At 40.2% G+C, this 25,087-nt stretch overlaps 1 protein-coding gene across 1 annotated transcript in view; it reads left to right on the forward strand.

The window, feature by feature from the left end:
* The first annotated feature begins 767 nt into the window (after nucleotides 1-767).
* Nucleotides 768-25,087, forward strand: part of VEGFC (vascular endothelial growth factor C) — a 77,769-nt gene continuing 53,449 nt past the window's right edge. The window contains exon 1 of the mRNA XM_027741601.2: nucleotides 768-1,315. Coding sequence (XP_027597402.1) covers nucleotides 1,172-1,315 — 144 coding nt within the window. The 5' untranslated portion in view covers nucleotides 768-1,171. The remainder of the gene's footprint in view (nucleotides 1,316-25,087) is intronic.

A 25,087-nucleotide genomic window follows, 5' to 3' on the forward strand; every position in this document is an offset into this window, starting at 1 on the left:
TGCAATGTTCATTTTTTAAAAACAACTTTTAATCACAGTGTAACTGGAACACAGTATCTGTACTCAGTTTTATTTAGGACTCTGAATGGGGTGTTACTTCTCTTCGAAGACGGCTCCAAGATGTCATTGATAGGAAGGCTACAAGTAATTATAGTACTCTTTCTGACATGAAAAAAATCTTTTTTTCTCCGGCCAAAAATAGCCGCATACTCTCTTTAGTGAAGCTGCCAACACTGCTCAGCAAGTAACTGATTAGGATTCACAGAAATTGCCTTGCATGATTCCTCTGTGCACGTTGTGCCCAACTTCAGCTCTTGGTTTCGGAGCCAAATGAAATGAGCCGGGCACGTTGCTCTCCCCTCTGGGCTTGGACCTACAAGGGGCTTCATCTCGTCGAAGCCGGGACGAGCCCAGCTCTGCGGGGCCGGGCCCGCTCTGCTCTCCTCCCCTCCCCGGCAGCGCCGCAGCGCGCCCCGGGCGGCCCCTTGCCCGCGGTGCGCTCCGCTCCGCTCCACAGGGCGCCAGCGGCAGGCGGCGCCGCCGCGGCAGCAGCAGCAGGAGGAGGAGGAAGAGGTGGAGGAGGAGGAAGGCGGCCGGCCCCTCTCAGCACGCAGAGGCGCAGGCAGAGGGCGCTTTCGCCATGCGCAGCCCCCGCCGCCGCCGCGCAGCCCCAGGCGCCGCGCACCCCCCGGGCGCGCCGCCGCTGACAGGCGTCCGGCACAGCGGCGGGAGCGGCAGAACCCCTCGGCCCGGAGCCCCCGGCCCCAGACAAGGGAACTCCCCCGGTGCGACCGGTCTCGCTCTGCTGCTCGCTGGCTCTCTCCCTCCTTCCCCTCCCTCCTCCTCCTCTCTGCGCTTTCCACCTCCCCTGCTCCTGAGTGAGCGCAGCCTCGGATGTCCGGTTTCCTGGTGGGTTTTTCACCTGGCAAACTCTGGATAACTTTGGTGAGAATTTGCGAAGCGGCTGGGAAAGTTGGGAACTCCCCTGCAGTCGTCTACGAGCTTCTGCTACCGCATCTTCTCCATCCCACGGATTTTACTGCCTTGGATATTGCGAGGGGAGGGAGGGGGGAGAAGGACAGCGAGAGAAGGGGGGAAGAGGAAGAGAAGGAGCCTCATAATTTCGCCTGCATTCCTCCGGCTGCCCCGCGGCCCCGCTCCGCCCTGCACCATGCACTTGCTGGAGGTGCTCTCCCTGGGCTGCTGCCTCGCTGCCGGCGCCGTGCTCCTGGGACCCCGGCAGCCGGCCGCCGCCGCCGCCTACGAATCTGGCCAGGGGTACTATGAGGAGGAGCCCGACGCGGGAGAGCCAAAGGTAAGACCGTGCCCCCGCTCTAGATGCCAGGTCGCTCCTCTAGGCATGTGGCTGCGAGTCCCCTTGAAGGAACGGCTTGGAAATCGCTCCAAGGAAAAGATCTGGGAGAAGCCTTTTGAAGTGGCGGGGTTCCTTAAAAGTGAGGGAAGAATTTTTTTTAAAGTGTCTGGATTTTCAAGGTTGCTGGAGTCCAGGCTGCGTGGGGAACAGCTGCCTTTACAAAGAGATGCGAAACACCTGATGGGCAGAGGCAGCCCACGGGCTGCGCTGCTGCCGCGGTGCAGGGGCTGCCCGGTGGGAGCGATCCCGGCCCCGCCTTTGGTAGCGGAGCTGGGACGGGACAGCGGCCCGCGGGCTACGGCTGCTGCCGGCCCTGGCAGCGGGGGCGCGCCCCGCGGGCGTCTCGGTGCGAGGTCCTGGGCTGGGGAACGCGGGAGGGAAGGCTGAGAAATACTCAGGGGAGCAGCTGGGTTGCTGGAGTTACTGACGCTTTGGGTGAGCTGCTGCTGCGTGACAGAGTTGACGGGAGATGTAAGGTGACACTCGAAAATCTCAGTTCTGCCCAGACGCACAATGAAAGTTGCGCTTAAATTCTCGGATTCCAGACACAAATTCTCTGTTAATTTTTGTTTGCATAGTAAGTTTCGTAACAAAATTCAAATACCTTGGGTGCTTTGGTGCTTGTGGTTTTGCAGTTCCCGGTATGCTGATGCATAAAAAAGATGCATAGTATGTGGCTGTATAAGCATGTGGCATTGTTAGGAAGACCACTGAGGTCTGACCATATTACAACTCTTAGCCTTGTCTTATTGTTTGTGACATACTTATTGAAAGCAATCATGACCCAGTTCATTCATTATTCATTTCAGCATGGGGCAGGGAGGGAAGTGTGTGGATTAAAAGCTAAGCTAATATTCTGATTTCCCTCCTCCCTCCCCCCTCCCCATGCTGTTTGTTTTACTGATTAAAAATTTGGGAGATTTTACTGTCACTACATGGGAAGTCAAGTTTCGATGGTGTACATTAGCTGTACTTACTTCAGGTATTCAAACTGTTGTAGACTATATGTTGTACACAGAAGTCATACTTTTCAGATAATATTCTGCATGGAAAAGGTTACTGATTATACTGTAGTCTATAATTAATACAGTAGTCTATAATTAATACAGTCTATATACTGTAGTATAATTAATACTGTAGTCTATAATTAATACAGTCTATATACTGTAGTCTATAATTAATAAGTATTTTGATTATAGACAAATGCTTACATTGCAACACTCTGAGTGCTAATACACTATCAGTGATCATATTACTTAAATGTTTAGCAAGTGTTTTTCAAACTTAAGTTATTCAAAAGTAGGAAAACACAAAATCAATTCAGTTAGCCACTCATCACTTAGACTATTTATACAAGTTTAAAAAAAAACCAAACCAACAAACCGACAAAACCCCAAAACTTAGTGGAAGGTAAAGATACCTCAATGCTTTACAACCCATGACTGTAAGTCAGATATTTACTGGGTGGAACTAGCATTTGAGTTGTAAAGCCTCACAATAGTTTATGCTCAAAAGATAGAAAGAATCGAAACTGGAGCACAGTGAATATTTTGTACTCTTAAACTGCTGAGGTAGAACAGCTGATAGTGAAGGTATTCACCTCAGATCCCATGCACATGGTGTGGACAGTCAGTCTGTTTCTGGAAGAAACCTCGAAGTCTTTGGGAGCTGCCACTGTCCTGCATTGTGTGGAAGTGCAAGTACTCTCTGGAAAAAGAGGAACTGTCAGCAAACCAAAGGAAGGAAAGGTCAAGAGACTGGGAAGTGAGTGGGATAGCATGTGTTAAGTGATTACGTTAATAGAAAAACGTTTTTGTGCCTGACTACTGGTGAGTAGTAAGCAGAGAAAGACTGGTTCCAAAGAGATTTAGTCATGTTGGAAGTCTTTAATTGTGATTTTGTTGCTTTTGCTGGAATGGTTTGAGTGAGTACTGCATAGGTTGTTACTGTGATGAGTGAATATTGAGATGAATATCTGAAGTAATTATGAAAGGATTAAATAAGTAAGCTGCAAATAATTGTTTCAAGGAAAATATGATTGTATTGTCAGTATAAAGTATCTGCTTGAACTTTGTTAACTTCAATGAAATTCACAGGTGCTATGCTTCCTCTGTTTTGACTTCCCATCCATATGCCATGTTACTCCATGTTAAGCCGATGCCTAAGTGCAGGTTATGCAGTCCTTTGAGTCAGCTTTTTACACATTATCTTTATTTCCCTCTACTCCTACATTAGGAACTTTAGCTTTAAAAAACACTTCAAAAAGTGTGGATGAAGTTGAGGGTCCTCCAGCATAGAAAAAGCTGGGCAGAAAATAAGGATATCGTGTTTTTAAGCAGGTAATTTTCATGTATTAATCTTGTCTAGAGATTTGCAGCAACTTGAAAGCGTTACAGATATAAATAGTAGTAGTTCTTCATACAGAGCTCTTGCAAGGGCATGTTCTGCAGCAAGTGGGCACCGATAAGCTTGTGCAACACTGCTTTCCCCCCCAACCCCGCCCACCCCGGTTTTTTTTTCAGCCTAAGGGTAAAGTTCGTTATTTAACAAGCTTTCAGGGCCCAGATTAATACTTTTCATCTGAACTGTCAGCTCAGTGGGATGGGAATGAACCTTGCCCGTAAATCACCTTTTTCGGATTTCCTGCAGCATAAGGGGTTGCCCCGACGAGGCGACCCCCTCACAGTCACACCCCGCCTCTCCCCGGCGGGACAGGGAGGGCGGCCCTGGCCCCTTCCCTCCGCCTGCGTGGCTTGCTGTGGAACGTAACCTGGTACTTCAGTTGTCTCTCTGCTTAAGGTGGGTCCCGGGGAATCAGCTCTCCTGCCCCCAGATTTCACGCAGTTTGGCAGGGACCCGCCGCAGAGATGCTCGCAGCAGCTGCAGCAAGGAGAGAGGGTGAGCTGTGGTGCCATACTGGTGACTTGAAACTTAATCTCCCTGTACTGTCTATTAATGTTTTAGTAACTTTTACACTGTGTTTTGTCTCTGGCTGTTGTTCTTTAGGTAATTTTGAATGGGCCACGATGGGTGAATCTATACTGTCTACCTGTGAGAGTATTATTTAAAAATAAATAAAATAAACTTCTTAGGTTATTGAAATGAAGGTGTAACAGTAGCATGTACCTAGAATTCATTAATGGTAATAAGATAACAATAGCAGAACTAGGTTATTATAGTAAGAATAACTGAAATGAAGCCACACAGTTGCAAGAATTTGTCATAGCTGCATCATCATTTTGTTACATAGCCTAACCTTTAGGATTATGTGACTATACAAAAGCAACATTGGTCAATTTTCCTGTTTAGTTTAAAGAGGTTTAAAACTATGTTTATGCAAGGATTCTTTGTTTTGTATTAGAATGGGACTAGCAAATGAAAATATATTTGCCTGTTCTAAAGTACACCCCTGAAAATTTCATTGGGGCCTCTTTACACAGACAGCATTAAGTACAGAATACTCTGTGCTGTGATTCTATGATTTGCTTTTTTTGCAATGAAAATATATGTGCTTATGTGAGCTGCATTTATCTTGGATCCTACCTCACCAGAGATACACCTTGTTATTATTATTGTTTTAAAATTATTTAAAATCTGACCTAATCATACAATGCTGTTTGTTGATGGCTAACAGAGTTTAAATATTGTTAGTTAATGGGAGTGTGAGGAAAAGCAGTGTCAGTTTCCAGGGTTTCCTCCTGTCAGTGTATCTCCAGGGTATAATCTCAGACCCATCAGGTTTATGGCCACCTCTAAGTTTATGAAGTGTGCCTTACTCTGTGTTGTGATGTTACATGCACTGGTGAGAGATGAAGCTAGATTTTCTGCTCTGAAAACAAGCATAAACCTCACTCCCAGTGCTTAGGTTGTTTCTTAAGTGCTAAATTGAGCGTGTAGGGAGAATGTTTTTTTTTCTGCTGCTGCTGTTTAGTCTGCTGCAAATTTTCTTTTTATGTGTGTGTAGCCACTCTCTTTTCAGACATGTACGCATAGAAAGATTGTTTTTTTTAGAAGCATGATGTGTATCAGATTCAACAGGATGAACATTGGTAATAGGACCTATTATAAAAACTAAGCAATGCTTCTGCAAACATGAATAGTAAACCTTGGTCTAGCCTTTTAAGTGAGTAAAGTACAGTACTAAGCTCTAAGAGCTCAGGGCACTTTTTAGTTCTCAGTGTAAGTATGTGCATTCCTGGGTATCTTGTGTAAGCATGCTTGTGTGCCTGTTTGGGACTTCAGTTATTTGTCAGCAGCAGTCCCATGCTCTTATAAAGATTCTAAAAAGGCTTTAGAGATCACTTGAACTGCAGTGTTTAGGGGCATACAGAAGCATCCCATCAAAAAATTATTTTTATGCTCACTTAGGTTCAGTGTGTGTTTAAACTCTTGCCTGTTTTTTCAAGGATGTGTGTCCACTTATTTTAGTAAAAATAAACCAGGACGTATTCATTGGGCTGTTGTAGCTGAGGGTGATGGTAATAATCCTCTTCCACTTATACCCTGCATCCAGGATAGAAAGTCTGTCTAGAACCTTGTGTTCGGCTGCTGCTTTTTTGAATGTGGTTAGTGATTTATTAAAACAAAATCCTTGGAACAAAGGGAATCCAACTGAAGTCACACTAGTTTCCTATCAAGTTTAATATCCTGTTTAATGTAAAAAAAAATGTGCTACAGCTGTTTGTAGAATGATTTATAAGAAATTCCAGGCAAGGTTGTTACTTGAAATTCATAAGCTCTTTCAAAGTTTAAGTTGTTTCTTAAGGGTTTTTTTGGGAAGGTATTGAATTTTACATAGTAAGTAGGGTAGATATGATTTTTTTTCTTACCTGTTGTAAATATTCATTACTTTTTTTTTTCTAATTTCACCTTCTATTCTGAGTGATATGGAATACCAAGTTCCCTTCCATGTAAATGTGTATCTGCTTCAAAGACACTAATGGCTGCATAAATTGCACCAGAATTTTAATTTAAAACATTGATAGTTTAGGGGAGTGTGGGAGATTCTTTGAATTCCTGTTATATATCAGTTTGTCAACTTGTTTATCTTCTTTTGTGTTTATCTGTCTCCAGAAGTTCTTCTGGTGACAATATTTGTGTTACTCTTTTCCCCCTCTTTGTTGCATTTCAGATGTTAGTTAGGAAATAGCGAAACTATAAGACATTTATTCTTCTGTTCTTCTATTGTAATCATCATAAATCAATCCCTCTAGCTCTGTAGTAGTTTGTTTTCTCTTTTGACGTTTCCTGACTTTAGACAAGTCAGCTATAAGATAGCTATAAGTCCTTACAAGTATTTAGAGACTGCAGTTATCAGTGGAGGGAGTGAATGTTATGGTGAGAAGCTCCTTTTTAGCAAAGTAACCAAGAGGAATGGTGTTCTTAGGGAGAGGAGGAGAAAACACAGGAAAAAAACTTCTCATAACTGAAGAAAAAAAATAGTAATACTTGGTGTATTTTGGCTATATTGTACTCTTCACTGAGTATAGACGAGTATGTAGCCATCCTACATGTAGTTACTAAGGCTATACATCTTCTGCAGAAAACTTTTGGTATTCCGGTTATGGTTAACTTCAATGAAAAATGATTGCTTGGGAAAGTTAATGACATTAATTACCCAATACTGCCAACACCCTGAATTCTGTAGTACTCCATACTGTTCACATAATGGCTTCGCCTACTCACTGACAGTTTTCCAGTAGCCTGACCTCAAGGATGCAGCTTAAAAACTGTTGAAGGTGTTTTACAACTTGTTCCTTATTGTTGAATCAGGCAGGACCTTTTATACTTGGCAAGGGAATGTAATGGCAAAGAATTGGACAATTCTGGGAAGACACCAGGAGGCTGCTGGGGAGCAGATGACACACATATTTCTCTCTGGTGTCACAGGTGTGGCATCCCCTGTGTTACTCCTACCTGTTTGTGGCACCATTGAGAAATAAGTAATTTCAGGAATCAGATATCATCTGTAACAAAATCCTTTACACTGTTAAATGGTTTAGTTCTCTGGCTTTCCTTACTCAGTAATTGTGCTCTGTTGAGAAAGGGAGAAGAGAGGAATTTGTGGAAGGGATAGCTTCTGAGAATAGACACAACATTTCCTAATTTTTTCTCCAAAGGAGACCTGTAGCATCTTCCAAACACCCCACAAGCATGTGTGAAATTTTCTGGTATTTCTAAAGGTTTTCAGAAACAGTATTTATCCTGCTCTCCTGCTGTACTTAGCGTTGGTGCAGCCTCACCTTGAGCACTGTGCGTGGTTCTGGGCCCCACAATTCAAGAAGGATGTGAATATCCTTGCATACATCCAGAGGAGCGTAACAAAGCTGGTGACAGGGCTGGAAGGAGTGTCCTATGAAGAGTAGCTGAGGACTCTGTGTCTTGGAGAGAAGGAGGCTGAAGGGTGACCTCATTGCTCTTTACAGCTTTCTGAGAGGGGGAAGTGGAGAAGGAGGTGATGATCTCTTCTGGTCCAGTGGTTGGATGCATGGGAATGGTTAAAACTGCACCAGGGGAAGTTCAGGTTGGATGTTAGGAAGCATTTCTTTTCCAAGAGGGTAGTCAAACACTAGAACAGGCTTTCTAGAAAGGTGGTCAAGCCTGAGCCTGTCAGTGTTTTGGAGACATTCAGACAACGCCCTTAATAATGTGCTTTAGCTTTTGGTCAGCCCTGAACTGGTCAGGCAGTTGGAGTAAATGATTGCTGTAGGTCTCTTTCAACTGAAATACTATATTCTATTTGAGATCATTCAGAAAAAGCAAAAATACTGTTGTTGTCCTTCAACTTTCTTCAACTGATGAATTTAGCAGGACAGATGCATTTGTGGTGGACTGCTCCAGCTGGCCAGAATGTACTTGCTGCATCAGTTACAATACTTAGAGCTGAAAGAAAAACTAGCCAAGTGAAGCTTTACACTTTATCTGCTGTCAACTTAGTCATGTTTATGTAGACAATGAAATGTTTGGAGGTTGATTAGTTTGTTTCATTTGTGTTTTTGTTTCAAATTGAGAGAGACTGTTACAGCTGGTAACCTCTACAGTCTGCTCAAGGAACAGTCTCATTAGAGAGAAAAAGAGCACCAATTTTAGAGGTTAAGGTATTTATTACTTCCAGGTCAAACATTAATTTTAGAAGGCCTGGATTATAATTATTGAGTTTAAGAGGTGTTCATCCTTTTTGGAATAGGCAGCTAATGCTCCTTACCCTGCAAGTATGGGATCCATGTACACAGTCACGTGAGGAAAAGCTGGTAGGTGTTGTTTGAGGTGTGTTGCCTGCAGATGGTGGAATCCGTGTTCCTGCTCTGCCAACTGACTCCCGATCTGAAGGGGTTCTTGCTGAGGAAGCAGTGGGAGGGAGGTGTGCAGGAGTTCCTTTCTCTGGGCCGCCTGTGACCCAGAGCGAGCCCAAGTGGACGCTGCCATGAACCAAGGCTAGAATCTGTGGACTTGAATTCATAGTAACCGTACTTGAAAGTACTCATACCAAGTTGCGCTCTGGGAACTGTCCATGTAGGTGGTCTTGCTCTGTGCTATATACATATTAAAGGAACTTAACATGGAAAAAGGAAAAAATACTGAAGAATTTAAAACATAAGGAAAGCCTGAGAAGTGATGAAAACTGTAAAGAAAAACTGGCTTGAACAACTTTGGTTTTGTTTTTTCCTTAAGAAAAAAAAACAAAAAACAAAATACAACAACAACCAAAAAAAAAAGGGAGAGCATTTCTTACCACAAGTGTTGGAAGTAATTCTGAGAGGGTGGGTTTAGGGTTTTTTTAAATTTTTTAATATTTTCTTTTCTTTGAAAATGTTACCTTTGGAGCTCTAAGAATTTACCATAGTCTTGACCTGTCATTCTGATTGACTAACAACTCCTAGGTGTTGCAGACTAGGAGACAACTTTGTGGCTGCCATGAGTTGGACACTAGGCGAATACTGTGAATGTAGGTTTCACTGGATGTCAAAGATTGTTTGTATTTTGTATCCCTAAAAGGATCATTCATTATTTGGCGTGCTGCTGCTTATTTGCAGCAGCAAAAAATCTCTGCTTATTTGCACACTGTATTACTTAGAATATACCACTCATTTCTTCTTAGACATAACGTAACTTCAATAATTACAATGATAACTGCTTGTAACTGGCCACAGATATAATTGACAGAAACATAATTTGCCTTTAAAATTAATAGTACCAAGAGTCTTGATGAAGACTGTATGTATAATTTTTACAGAATTGCTATTTATGGTTAGATTACTAGTGCAATTAATTGTGAAAGGAAAATGAGAAATAAACTTGTGAGGTGGTGCCTTACTGATGTTTGTCCCTTGCCTAGGGACAGATGTTTCCAAATGAAAACAGAGCCTCGGACTTCCTCTTCACCCGCTTTCCAGCCTGTCTTGCGTAATGGGCAGAGTGCTGCTGCAATACAGATTTGACCATTTACTTTGTTTCATTTGATTTATGAATGTCAAAGTATTCATGTTAAGATTTCAATATTTCTTTGACACAAGGATATTTTTAATTTTATCTCCTTTATATGTTAATATTGAAGTATTCTGTAATGTGGAGAAAATGGACAGTCTTGTTAGCACAGTAGATTCAGTAAATATGGAGAACTGTTTTTTTTCCAGGAAGGAAGATAATATGGACAATTACTTTGTCTTTACAGTTGGGTGTGCTTCTGGCTGGATAGAGAAGGGCAAAATGTTGGTTCATTTAAAAATATCAAGAACCCTGTTGTGCAGGCCCCAGGGCACAGCTTTCAAAAGAACTTTAACAGCTGCTAGAAGTCCCACTGACATGAGACTGAATGCAGTGGGTATTGACCTCTCTCCTTTGTATAGTTTCATCTAAACTGCCAGGCAAATCAAATTCTCCGAGAGTCTCCTTGGTTGCTGGAGTGTTAGTGATGCTGAGTTTGTGCCTTCTGCCTTGTGTTCCCAGATACACCCTGATATATAAAAATGTACTTTTTTGAACATATAGTTTGGAAAGATCTTGGCTCCTCTTGTGGGTCAGCAGAGCCTAGCAGGTGAGCAGCTCCTGGCTACCTCAGTGCAATTTGTTTCAGCTGGCAGGAATGCCATGTTAATAGTACTGGACAAATGAGATTGTCCCCTTTTAGGAGGGGATTCACTGTGTGTGTACGCTGAGGGAGGTGAGTTTGATTAACAACTGGACTCTGAGATCAGACCACCTTAGAGTGGCAAACTGGTTGATAAAGGGCTCTCTACAGTTATGGTTCCCTCCAAGAGCATGGTGCTCAGGAATAATGGAGCCTGTACAACTGAAAGTTGTGAAGTATTGTGTGATAAAATGCTTTTATTTTTCTTACCAAAGAAGAGCTGCCTGTTTCCCTCTGATTATCAGCTGTGAAAATGATGAAGATCTCTAAGATTAATGAGAACACTGAGTTTTTTAGTATTTTTTTTTAATGTTTGTTTGTTTGTTTGTTTCTCCAGGTGTTTAGGTCAGCAGTTGATCAAATCACTAAAAACAAATAAAGCAGTAAAGATCTGTAGATGAGCTCTGAAATACTTTCCTTTTCAAAATATCTGTGGATGGGCTGTAAGGCACTAAAAGCACATTGAACTGTGATTTTGGAATAGGAAGTAGGGGAAGGAGCAATGAAGAATTTTCAGAGGGTAAGGCCACGCTTCAAAGGAAGGAAGAATTAGATTGTTTTGTTGTATCAGATAGAACTAAAGAATTAGGCAAACTCTAAATTGAACAGTCACTACTAATCTGGATTAACATCATAAAAAGGCTCTTTGTAGTAATGAAGCTTTGAATATCTTAGCTAACAGTTTCAGAAAATTAATGAAATTTTCAAATCCTCATCTCATATGACTGGTGGATGATCTCTGTTGTTCCCTCGAGCCTCTGAGCCACTCCCTTGAGTTTCTGCTTTACTCCATGATTAGTTGGGTTATGCTATATATAGTGATTATTGAAGTCACTTAAGAGTAGAAGAATGTCTATGCCTGGTCAGGCAAAATGCCTGATTAGCCCTATATGCCATTTTCAGCAGTACCCAACATGGGCAATCTCATTGAAGAGCCCATGCTGCACAGCCACTAAATGTGCACCCTGTGCTCTACTAGTGTGGCAGAGGATGACTTAGAGAGTGATGCTGGAAACCTCATGATGAGAAGTAATCTGTAACACCTTCCCCCTGAAAACCCCTTCAGGTGAAGGCTGCCCTTTGGCCATGGGCATGTCTGTTCTTGCAAGAAGACAGAATACCCACTGAATCCTGTTCCCCCAAAGTTTCTTTTCATCTTCTGTCATATGAGCTGCCCTGCTTGATCACCTGTAGGGGGCTTGTTGTGCAACATCCTGCTGACTTGTCCTCAAACCACCCCATGGAATGTCTTGGGAGATTTCTACTCTGCTTGCCTTGTTTCTTCATCTTTGCATCCCACAGACCACTTTCAGGAAAAATCCTGAAACCCTGGTGTGTCAACATGTACCTGCTGCTTGTTCCTGGGCCAGTCGGGGACTTCAGTTAGAGAACCCAACAGCAGGCATTTACAGGATCCCCAGACTCATGTCTGTCCTAGTGAAAGGGCAACCATGGCAACATGCACCTGGCTACAGCCACTCTTCTGGCTCTTCCAGTACCTCTTAGTTATTTTTTTTGGCTGGCCTTCTTCTCTTTTTATTTATGCCCTTACCATGCAAGGCCCTGCCAAATTACAGGATCTACTTGACAACCTCCTTCTGAGCAAAGAAATTGAAAGTGTCACTACATGCTGTCAGACTGTTGGCAGCAGCTTTGTGAACTTACTTGCCTTAAATGTTGGGTGGTGTGTGTGCATGTTATTTTGCTTTTTGCAATAGCTTTCAATTGACTTTTCTCTTACTTTTGATCTAGGTGCTCATGGAGCCCCCAGAAGTTTTTGACATCAACACCTTTCTGTATGAACAAGTGGATGTTCTGTTTACTATACATAATAGTAAACTTTAAAATAACCAAACAAGTCCCAAAACAATAAAAAAACATTCCTCTTACTTGTCTTGAGCCTGACACCTGCTAATTAAGTATGAAACTTCCCCAGTCCTTCTTCTGGACAAGGCAGGGAGCAATGCTGTCCATGCCATTTGCGGTTTTATTGAGTTCCCCTCTCCATTGTTCTTTTTCAGGCTAAAAATCTTTCACTTATGTAACCTGCTCTTTGAAATGAAACTGTTCCTTACCTTTGATCACCTGAATTCATACCTTTCTTAATTCTCTTTTAAGACTGCAGAACAAGGAGAGGGGGAAAGCCAGGAGTGAAAACAGGATTCCAGATGTGGGACACCACAGATGTATGTAGGGACACAATGATGTTTTGTTCTCTTTCCTAGCAATTCCACTTGTATATCTGTTTTTAAAGTGTGTCTTGATTTGAGAGTATTTTGTAACATGTCAGACATGAGTATGATTCAAACGCCTCCTTTAAAGAACTACCTGTATTTATACTGAAGAACAGGATGAGGGAAGGCATTTCATAGTTATTGCCACTTCCTCAAAATGCACATAAAAGCTGTTCTTAGGGGCCTATTTCAAGATGATGATTATTTAAACATCTGTGATTTAAACCTATGTGTTCATTATGCTTTTAATGTGTTTTTCTGCCTACCACATGTGCACAGTGAGAGATTTAATGGGACTAACCATCTTCTGAGTTAAAAACTATGAGCTCTATAGTTAATGTCCTTAATGATTTTTCTTTAAAAATGAGATGTGGTCTCAAAGTGATTTGTGAACTATGCCAGCAATCTTTCAGAGGCTGTTTATACCTGTTAACAATATGATGTTACTGTCAGGCAAGATTTGTGAGGACTTAGTTTTGTGCACTAACTAGGTGCATATGACCAAGCAAATTTATCGGAAACCTACCCATGCTTGCAACTTTTTAGATACACATCACTCCTAGCCTAAAGCATAAGAATATAAGAAAAACCCCACTAGGGCAAACTAGCGTCTGCCTAGGCAAGTGTTTGACCTCTGTCAGTGTCAGCAGCATGTGCTGTTCTGAGTAAGGAGAATATTTGGGCTTAGTCAGTTTCTGCTGTTTGCTCCATTCATACCCTCCTAACATCCCCAGTTGTTGGACTGAGGATATAAGAAGACATGCCACTGTCTCTTCTCTTCAGTATCTGTTTATGGACATCTTGTCCATTTATTTGTCTATTTTCATACTGAAGGTGCCGTGAGCAGTTAGATTCTGAGCTACTTCGTACCAGGATGGTGCTGGTTTGGGTGCAGTGGTGCTTCTTTGGTTTTGTTGACCTGCAATATCTGTAAAGACTCATTCTACAGTTAATATTCTCTACTTGTCTCTTCTTTGAATCTTATGTGTTATACAGGCACAAAAATTATTTTCAGCACTTGGGAAAAAATATGCAGTTTATTTGGAGATCTGAGGTATACGTCCTGAAATTTTTGAGGACCAAACTAAAGAAACAGCATGAATGTGTCATTTATTTATTTCAATATTATTCATACTATATTTCAATCAAATACAAATCTGATTGTTTTTATATTTTGGCCAGTCAGAGTGACTGCGTCCAATGTCAGATTTTCCCCACCCCTTTGGTCAAGAGACTGATTTTATTTTCATCTTTAGACCTTTATTACATGCATGGGGTCTCTTCAGTTGCTGTCTGCCTGAGGTTTTGCCAGCTTGGGGTGATATTGTCCCTGTAGGTCAGAATTAGAATCTGTAGCTCTTTTGAGCTGTTTATGGTGGCTGGAACCCCTATTATGGATTTGTTTGTAGGAAATTCCATCTTCCAAATGCCACTTGATGAACAGTAGTGCAGTGCTGAGTAAAGGGGCAAACCAGGAGATCCTCTCTTGCTCTTGATGCCTACTCAATAGAAAAGTACAGAAACAGCTGGAGAAAGGTGGTGGAGTTGGGTCCTAAACAGTTGGGTCACAAATCTCCCTTAATTCCCTTTTCTCCACTTCCAGGAGGAGGGAGAAGATAAGGCAATTAACAAAAACACTTCAGATAAGTGCTATATAATGTGAGCTTTAGCAGACATCGAATGTCACCCCCTTAGAAATATCTGTAGTCTTCTGAAGAAGATTAAGTCATCTAGGGTTTGGATTTTTTTTTTCCTTGCATTGGTTATTCTTTCTTCTTTGTGTTATTGGGACATATTTCCCCTACCTCACTAGGGAAGTACCATGGGCTGCTCTATTAGAAGAATCTATGCATCTTACAAAGGGTCCCATTGAGGCATATTTGTTTAAATCCTTATTGTTATCCTAGAGATATTTTCTAACAAATGATATATTGAATAAAATTGAATTCTGGGTAATCATAACATTTTTTAATTCTAAATATTTGTTTCATATTTGTGCCAGCCTATTGATTTCTGCTATTGTTCTGCATATTCTTTATTACAATTGTGAAAACTGTAGTTAGCTTTGATTTTATTCTTCCTCCCATAAATAATATGCACTATGAATTCCTCAAAATCACTGTTACATGCATTGTCATAAAGCTCCTTAGACTATTTAACACATGCTCTTGTAAAGACTTACATTTTTATAATCACTGTATATATATTTTTTAACCTGCAAACTGCCTAATGAGGAAATTATTAAAAAGAAAGCTTATTCTGAGCCGAGCAGGCTGTGTTCATTAGCTAATTGGTTTAATTAGAAAGGGAATTTCCCTTTCATTTTGACTTAGTGCAGTATTGAAGAATCTAAAGTAAATGCAAAGTCTTACTTTGTGCAGTGTAATGTGAAATTAATTGTCTATCTTATAAAACTTGCACTGATACCTGAGTAGCAATCTTGAAAGAAAAATGGAATCAATAAACCTTCGGTAATCATTAAAGTGGCTGAATTTCATACAGAACTGTTCTAATCCACTGCTTACCAATTTTCCCATGTCCTTTCATAAAATCAGAATTATTTTGCAACCAGCATCCTGATACTCTGATATGTTAATGCTTTAGCTGGATGGCAGTATTGGCTTCAAAGTCTTCTGGGACACTGAAAGAAAACAAACGAAGAAGAAAACCCCACAACCTCCCTGATTGTATTCAGTAAAGATTATAACAGTGTGAGAAATTTCTGCAATGCTCTTCAAGGGCACTCTGACAGAGCTGTACCTGGGAAGGACAATTTTTTTAATTATTATTTTTTTTCTTCTTACTGAAATTACAGTGTTTTTACTTGAGTTGTCTGAAATACATTAATTTTCCAGTATAATTATGCTGCTGTAAGCAGCACTGATAGAAAGATGTAATTGGTCATACCTCTCTGGATCCAGTCCTAGTAGTTGAAGAAGGTAGCATATATAGTATATACAGTTATGTATACACTATATATATATATAATATATGTAGTTAGTGCATTGCATCTGGGTTATGGTAAATAATATTGTACTTAATTTGACAGAAGGGGTGCTCCAGCCAGGAGCCTGTCCCTATTCCCCTGATTCTTACTCCTCCTTCTACATGTGTTGGAAAAGCTGATAGGGGGAGGTAAGATAAGGGTACTACTTTTGGTAGCAGCATGGATTTATGCTGAATTTATAGGGAGTGTGCAACAGTTTACTTATGATCCTCCAGGTAAATAACTTCTAGTGGCTGATCTTGTATAGCAAAATTAGGTAAGAGTAGTCACGTACCTGGTTGCAGTGGTTCACAAGCATATCCTCATAGACCGTGACTACCAATGTGAACAGATAAAAATAAAATTGTCTTTTTCATTTACTCTTTGTAAGTAATGAGGATCTTATTAACCAAACTAGTTTTGGTTTTTTATTTTTCTTTTCTCTTCTTACATGCATATAAGATTCAGCAATATTGAAGTGAAGGGCTGGTAATACTGGACCACATTGCTGATTTTAGTAGTCAGCTACGCTTCCTGCAGAATATGCCTCAGGGTCAACCATTAAGCTCCAACTCAACTTTCTTTGTGCTTAGATAGTACTGTGGGTGTGTTCTGTGTAGTGAGAGGGTGATCTGGTTAACGATGTATTTGTAAACAGGTTAATTTTTGGAACAAAATCCATGTAGTTCATGAGCAGCTAAAGTTGCACTGACAATTTGTGAGAGTGTCCATTGGTGGGTTATTTGTGTTTATGTTGAGTGAAGGTAGTTGTCCAAATTTTTTTCTGTAGAAGTACTGTAATTAAAGTGATTGTGATCCTTATTAAACTACTAGAGGGACATATAAACAAATATTGTTTATTTTCTGCTTTGTACTTGGACTTTCAGTGACACAAGTTTGGTGTCTGGAAGTCTTTCTCTTGCTACGATATGAAGATGTATAATCAATGTCTTGCTGTTGTTCAGCATAAATAATATGTTAGCCTACATCCAAGATAAATCTAGTACTGTTGACAGCCATTGCAAACATAAATTTATGTAGTATATGAATATATACATTACAGCCTGCTACTTCAGTAAAAATCAAGCATTCAGAAATTGCACAATGCTACTGTTAAAAACTTTTATATATTTTTTTTTTTTATGTTCTTCTGATACTCTCTGGAGTTGCTTGATGTTTAGAGCCTTTGAAAAGATAAACAAAAATGCCTGCAACTTTATTGTGTGAGTCTAGAGGACAGCTTTCAATAGGCATGAACCTGTGTGACCATTTTCCCAAAGTATTGGGACTGCTGCCTTTTTCTTTATTGACTCCTTGATGTCATCCCACATCCCAGTCAGCTCCATCCTCTTTAACCTCTGTCTTATTGGGGCTGCATACAGGGAGGTGGGAAGCCTAAGTGCCTCCAGCTACCTCCCTTACTGCAGCACCTGTTAGGCATGCTGAACCTTATTTGAGGATTGTGAATTCATATGGAAACTGATCCAACTGAAGAGACAGAAGCCCATGTCTTAAGACCTTTGGGTGTTTTTTGCCCATTCAAGACTGCTTTGTGTAAATACTAAAATAGCCAAGTGGGACAGCAGGGTGTACCTTTAGCCTACTGCCTTTCACCCGTGTTCTTGAGCAGTTCCTGTGTTTTAAATCTATCTCCAGTTTCTTGCTGCTTTCTCTACACTTTGCTTCTCCTTTTCTCAAACTGTGAAATCATCTGATCTCTCCCTTTCCCTCTTTGTACCCATTATCCTAATTTTAATTGCCCTTTCTCGTGTGAATAAATGGCAGTGAAGCTGCACCAGGCTATCACTGCTCTTTGATTCCTTTTGCTTTTTGCTTCCACATAGCCAATTCAGTGCCAACCCACGTCCCTCTTCAGTGTGTCTCTCTGTCCCCCATCTCCTTCACTAGCTTCGGAACACAACTTTCTTTTCCTGCTTCTCCCACACTCTTCTCTCAGATCTGGGTTTCAGCTCTGTTCCCTCTCTGTGTCTTTTCCTTTTCCCATTTTATTCTTAGGGCAGACTGAGGCTTTTTCTACTTACTGTTCCTTTATGCTCAAGTTTCTTCTTTTTAGCTGTCTGCTGTGGAATCACTGAGAGCACACAAAAACCCCCCTCACTTCTGTTACTTCATAACCTGCTGCAGAGCAGAGCTATACCTGCACAGCAAGTCTTGTTCAGCAGCTGCAGGGAACATGTACTGATTGTTCCTTAAACCATTTTGTGTTTTAGCAGAGCAATCTGCCAAAGTCTACTGGAACTTCATAAGCTGTCATGCTTATTTGTAGGGTAAATTTTGCTGAAGATGTTAAAAATATGCTCCTGAGGCACCCTCCATTTTTTCTTTTCTCATGACTCCATATACGTCCCTGTCAATTTAAAGTGCTGCAAATCTTCAGTGAGGAGGCTGCACTATTTTAATGTGGACAAGAAACAGGCATTAGGACAGTTCCTCAGTGGAAAATCAAGCTTCAGGTTCAAGTCTGTCAAAACCTTTGAATAAACAGCTAGAAACAAGGTCTTACAAGTGGAAAAACTGGAGCAGTTCCAGCTGAAGTTACTTGCTTGAACCTGCATAGTTTGGTACCAGTTGCTCAAATGGTATTCCCATCACCCACTTTCTTATTTGTCACCTGCACTGTCCCTTCTTAGTGCCAGTAGGAGTTTTTGGGGAACTGAGTGAGGAACATGATCTGAATGACAGCTTGCTAGGGGGGAAGGTGTCAGGGCTAAGGAGTACGTAGTTGAACTGATTTTTTTTAGTCTGGTTTACTTCTTGGCTTCATGTGTGCTTGTGTCTACATGGGAGACAGGGACTTGTGTGAGGGCAGGAATAAGCAATTGGGAATAGAAAGAGTGAATGTGAGTGTTTTTTTTTTTTTTTTTTTTTGTTTTGTTTTTTTTTGTTTTGTTTTTGTTTTGTTTGTTTTGTTTTGTTTTTTTTTGTTTTTTTTTTTGTTTGTTTGTTTGTTTTTTTTTTTTAGTGATAGTCTAGGACATTTGTTGATCAATAACTTAGAACATGGTGGTACTGTTAGCTGTGAGAACCTGTTTTCTTTTCTTTTTGCAATGTCCTATGGAAAAATAGCCTTGGAGCAGAAAATGCCTTGAGGAGGTAGTAATTCTTTGGAAAACATCTGTGATTATTACTTGGCTTTATCTCACCTTAACTGACTCAAAGTTTAAGAAACTGACTCATGCTGTCTGGACTCCTGTTGTAGCTAAAAGACAGAGACCGGCAGCTATGAGGAACACGTGGCATGGCCTCATCAAGCACAGTTTCAAGGTTTATTCAGAAATTTCAGTTTTCAAAAGTTATGATGTTTAAGTGGCCATGCTGATTCAGGAGACATTAAATGAAATAAGTGTGCACTTGTGCATTTATCCTGTGTAACTACAGCAACTCTTTTTATTTGCATTTGGTGTTTTCCACAGCCTCTTTGTTGAAATTGTTGAGGGATTTTTCTAAAGTAAGTGAAGTTTTTGTCCTCAGATCAAGCTTGAAAGATTGCTGCAGTACTGAAGCTTTGCTTAATGGTTAAATCCCATTGGTTGGTGCTGAGTTATATATAGCAAGTAGCTGAAGGACAAGGTGGAAGGGATAAAGAAAAGCAGCAGTGTAGAGCTGTCCCATTATTCCTACAGCTCCAACATGTATCCAGAAATGAAGGTTAGTAGGAACACTATATAGCATACTCTATGCTGAGAAAGTCTAAAGTATATTCTAATTTTTTAAAAAATAAACTGTTGATCTATAGATCAATGCATCTGATACCCAGCAGCAGCTGTTGTCTTGATTCCCATTCAGTGCTAATACAGTGGAATTAAAGGAGAGATAATTTTAGTATGGAATTTCCTGACGTCATAGAGTTTTGCTTTAAGGTATTGTTCTGTATCCAGATGCTGTTGCTTAATTTAGATATAACTATAGAATATAATTACGCTGTTTCCACTCTCATATGTATAGATACACAGACATACACATGCACATTTACAAAATGTGTCTGTATTTATATGTACACTTAGATAATGTAAATAACTTGAAAATATTAATACATGTTTAAATGTGTACTTAAAACCATCAGCTAACAATTATTCTACAGCTGGAGTAAAATTACTCACATTTTTGCCAATAAATAATCACTTCTAATTTTATGGTTTGGTTTCCAGTAGATCAGTTGCAATATAGAAAATACAGAATCTAAGGGAAAACAAATTTAAAATTAGAATAGTCTGAAAACTGCCTATTTTTACACAATGCCTAAAAGTTTCCTACCAACTGTCGTGGTTTAACGCCAGCTGCCAACTAAGTACCACGCAGCCACTCACTTACTACTGATAAGATAAGGGTTTTGATAAGAACAGTTTAATAATTGAACTAAAATAAAAGATAATAATTATAATAGCAACAATGATTGTAATGAAAAGGGGAGAGGGAAAGAGAAAGAGAGGGGGTGGGCAGAGAGAGGGAGAGAGATCTACAATTGCTCACCACCCGCTACCTGTTAACCAGCCCATCCTTGAACAGCAATTGGCCCTTCCCAGCCAACTCCTCCCATTTTGTATGCTGATTTTAATGTTTTCTTGTACAGAATATCCCTTTGGCCAGTTCAGGTCAGCTGTCCTGGCTGAGCTCCCTCCCAGCTTCTTGTACACCTGCTCACCGGCAGAGCATGGGAAAACAGAAAGTCCTAGACTTAGGGTAAGTACTACCCAACAACAACTAAAACATCAGTGTGTTTTCAACTTCATTCTCATACTAAATCCAAAACACAGCCCTGTACCCACTACTCAGAAGAAATGAACTCTATCCCAGCTGAAAGTAGGACACTGATTCTAATAAATGGTGATGAGAGACTCATTGCAGCTTAAGCCGTTTTTCAGGAGCTAGTGGTTATACTTGTTACAGTCTTGGTGAGAATGTCCTACCTAGGTAGGACATTAAGGACATTAAGACTCCAGGATATTCGCTTCTTATGCTCATTAATACTTCATTAACATAAGATTTTAAGTCTGTATACACATATGTAAGTATACGATTGAGATCTCAGTGTAGTAGAATGCAGCAAATGTGCATTATCAGGAGAACTGTTTTTATTTAGAATTAAACAGACGGATCATGGTGTGCACTCTATCTGATGTGGATGAGTAGAAGGCTGACTTGAACTAACTTTCCCTGCTGTCATTTAAAATATCATATTGAGTTCTATATCATTTCACAGTTTAAAGGGTGATAAAGATATTCATGAGCCAGAAGCAATGGACTTAATAACCTTTATTGTATTAATAAGATACCTTTAAGTAGTTTTGAGGTTTTTATTCCCTGATCTGCATGAACTGAAGTACATGCATGACTGTAGCTTGTTTCATAACCAGATGTGACTGTCCACAAATATACCTTTAGATATACTCAGAGGCCTTTGTAGCAGTGCCAATGAAACAACTGTCTGTGCTCTGCTAGCTCAGATGCCAAATCTGGGGTCTCTTTCACTCCTGCTTCTGCTTACTCCCTTCATCTTTATCCTTCTTTAATAGTTTTATTCTGAGTGTGGAAGTGAGACCCTAGTCACCTCTCTTACACTTACTTCATCTGAGTCAGAAGTGTTTCATAGTTACCTTATTTTTATCTTGTATTTGCCCCAAATTGTGAAGTGTAATGTATCTCTCTGCTTTAAGTAGGAAAAAAGTTGCTTTTAGTAGGCCATGATTACAACAAAACCCAGGTGATTTGTAGTTATAGTACAGTTGTTTGCCTCAGCACTGCAAGTGATAGTTTAATAGAAAATATGACAAATGAGAAACGCTGAATGCAGTTCCCTATATTTCCCATTCATGTTTTTATGGCAAAAGGATGTTTAGCTTCATTAGAAAAGAAAGTAAAAATGAATCAGTTAAAACCCTTACTTCAAATCCAGGGGAGTACCTTGATTTTTCAGCTTGCTAGTCGTGACCCTGTCAGGCCTCATATTTATGATTGCTTATGTGCATTGGCAGAAACAAAGTTTTAGAGAAAATGTCTTCTTGAATGCCTGGAAGCTATAATTTGAAGAATGTTTCAACTGTCCTACCATGGTAATTTAAAAAAAAGGGAATGGCCTCACTAATAAATTACAAGAGTTTTATTTGGTCTGTAAAAAAACAACCTGTAAAGATACAGAGAGTAATAAACAAACATACATTACTGCTGCAAAAGTGCTTCCTATGTCATTTTTATTTGCTACATCACATACAAAAGCTTTTTCTACCTGCTGTAGTAAAATGCCAGCACTCCCAAATGTTCAAAATCTCCAGCATAGCAAAATAACGAAACTTTAAACTCATGGTACTTAAAATAAAACTGTTATTTGCGTTTTAGTATTTAAGATTGAATATACTTCTTACATAGAAGCCTAAATAATGTGAAATAGTACTAGAAAAAAGAGTTAAAATGCATTTCTAAATACATTTCTATGTCCTCCTTCATTAGAGTGTTGTCACTGAGACAGGATCATAAGAACCTCATGCATGTAGAAGGTGAGAACAGTGACTTGTAGCAGAGACATACCCTCCTTCCCTCTTCTGTGTGTGGCATTAGTAAGACAGCTACTGAACTACTGCCTCCGATGTCTACAGATGAATCTGTAACTGAAAAACTGGGCTGGGGGAAAGACATCCATAATAATAGGGAGGTGGAAATAACTTCTAGTAAGAGCTTAAGGAGTTGTAGATCAAAAGATGACTGGGAAAACCATGTAGAAATCTTTGGAAAAGAGAAAATGTAACATGGCAGAAGGCATAAAGCTGAAGTAGAAGACATTGGTGTGTTTTTTCCCTTCGGAACTGTGAGAGTGACTAATCTTTCAAAAAAACTGTCAAGGGAAGTGGTGACTTTAACATATATTCTCATCCTCAAGTCCAGCTGCTCTCAGTTAGGAGCCTTTGTTTCCAAGACATTCAATTCAGTGTTGAGATGCATAAATGAAAATGGCCATTATGTACAGGAGATTGAAGTAGACTTCCTTTGGTGCACCTGGCTCTCCAAGCAGCATACCTTTGTACCAGCACATATAGTATGGCATGCCAAAATCCTCTTTGGTATGCTGACAAGTACCAAAAAGCATTGGAAATACCATTGGAAAGTCCATGTGGGTTAGTATTTCATCTGATTGTGTTGTGAATACTGAAGGATTGTGTCTGAATATCCTTTAGCTTCCATCAGGCAGCAGATCAGGACTGAGCCAGGATAACTAGCCCACCAGGTTTATTATCCAGTTATATACTCACCCATCCATGTTTGCTGAATTCCTTTGTTATGGCTGTTTATAGCTGTTACATCCACAGTCTACCATGGCAATGAGTTTGAGTTGCATCACGTAATTGACTCTTGACAGGGACATGAAACTCTCCAATCTCCTTTCTCTATAATTTGATTGCTTCCTTAGATTTCAAACAGTTCTGGTTTTGTAATAAATAGTGCATAATTACTTGTGTATTGCCATTCATGATATTACTTTTATTTTACAGCTCTCATACAGAAACAGTTTGGCATTGTGGTTTGTTCTTCTTGTCTTTTACTGTCTGTTTGTCAGATCCTCTTTGCATTTTGAGGTGGGGTGATCTAATTAGTGTGTGTTGTGAGAGAAAACGGGCAATTAATGAGGTATGATCATACAAGACCAAAATGTAGTTATTTTTTGTCAAAACAACTGATAACAGCATTCTGTTTTAGTCAAGTGATGTATCCAAACGTGATTTCATCCCTATCATGCTAATCAGTGGGAAGTAACATATGGGTGTCTTTCTTCATTGTAATGGTTATATATCTCATCACATGGTTGGAAATTGTGTGCTGCCTCTTATGCATCCTTCATGTCCTCTTACATGCATGCATGCTGCTTTTATGTGAGCAGACATTCATCTATCATATCAGTAAACCAGTATCATCATGACATGCCTGTTTCTAGTTAAGTGAAAAGAGAAAAGCTGTGATCTTTCCATAAATGTTATGACAGGGAGCAAGATGTGTGAGTAATTCATGCAGCCCCAGCTTGCCCTTATTTACATCTAGAAGTATCTGAAAAAGAGCACTGGATGGAGGAAGCTGTGGCTACGTGCAGAAGGAATTATTTTAGTGAGCCAAATCCAGTCAGTAATTGTGGGCATCTCAGTCCAAATTACTTTTCTGGCTCTGGAAGAAATACCAAATTTTTTGGAGTTTTTTGTTATTGCTGTGTTTTGTATAGAAGCATATGTGAGAGTCTGAATTGTGATTGCCTCCAGGAGTTTTAAGTAAAACAGTAAAAATTCTATTTGAAGATGAAAATAAGATTTGGCAGTATTGCTAACAGGAAAAAAAAAGTAAGCTTTCAAGCAGTATATTTAGGGAACAAAGATAATTTATTCCATAATTAAATATAAATACACCACTTTTCCTGGACTGAGCATGCTAAACAACCTGGAATACACTTTGTATATCAAAATATGTGGCTGTTCTGATTTATTAAGAAGTTTAAAAATCATAAATGAAAGAAGTCTATAAACCTAAGAGTTATTTTGGCTTATGTTCTCTTATTTGCTCAGTTTTATATCCCAAATAAATTATTAAGTCAGTAGTTACTCTGGGCTTGCACTTATGTGAAAACAGAACGCAATCCATGTTTTTGTCCAAATCTGCAGACTTAAGCAGATCCACACGTAGAAATAAAAAGACTATGTAGCCAACATCCCCAGTACAAATCTAAAGTCTTTACTCTTACTTATATTTTTAGGTAAAAGATCAAGGGTCTGATCTTTCAATGGCAGCGAAGTGGGGGAAAAGGGTGTCAAGCTGCTAAGGGCCAGATCCTGTGAGCCAGCACAACAACACTAGAGACATCCATGTCCTCAGACCTCTCAGCACTGAGATGCTGGGTAGCAGCCCGGTGTGAAGTGAGACAGCCTAACAATTGAGTACCTAGTAAGACTCGTTGGGTGGTTTTGAACTTCTGATAGAAACTGTGCTGGGATAATAGATCCCCTTTTCCTAGGAGATCTTTCAGGATACCAGACCATAGATCAAGAGTGGTCACTGATGCCCCTCTGCTAAGTGTGGTTTTTAGTTAGAAGCACCTGTTGCACCTTGCACAACACTCAAGCTTGTGAAATGCTTTCACACTCAGCCTCTGTGAAATGCTTTTAGAGTGTGCCACAGTGAGCAGCTTGCTGGGGAGATTCTATTTGGTGACCCCCTTTTGTGAGCCCCAAATAACTGCATGTGTGCAAAGGGTGCTAGGACACACTATTTTTTCAAGCTGATAAGCAAACACAGTTAAGTATGGTGAAACGTCTTAGGGTACTGAGACAGAACATGCAACTCCAGCTTATTTTGCTGTCCCTGTAAATGTACCC

This window comes from Pipra filicauda, unplaced genomic scaffold, assembly GCF_003945595.2.
Source record: "Pipra filicauda isolate LSUMZ 115617 unplaced genomic scaffold, ASM394559v2 scaffold67_size6003252_pilon, whole genome shotgun sequence".
Taxonomy (NCBI): Eukaryota; Metazoa; Chordata; class Aves; order Passeriformes; family Pipridae; genus Pipra; species Pipra filicauda.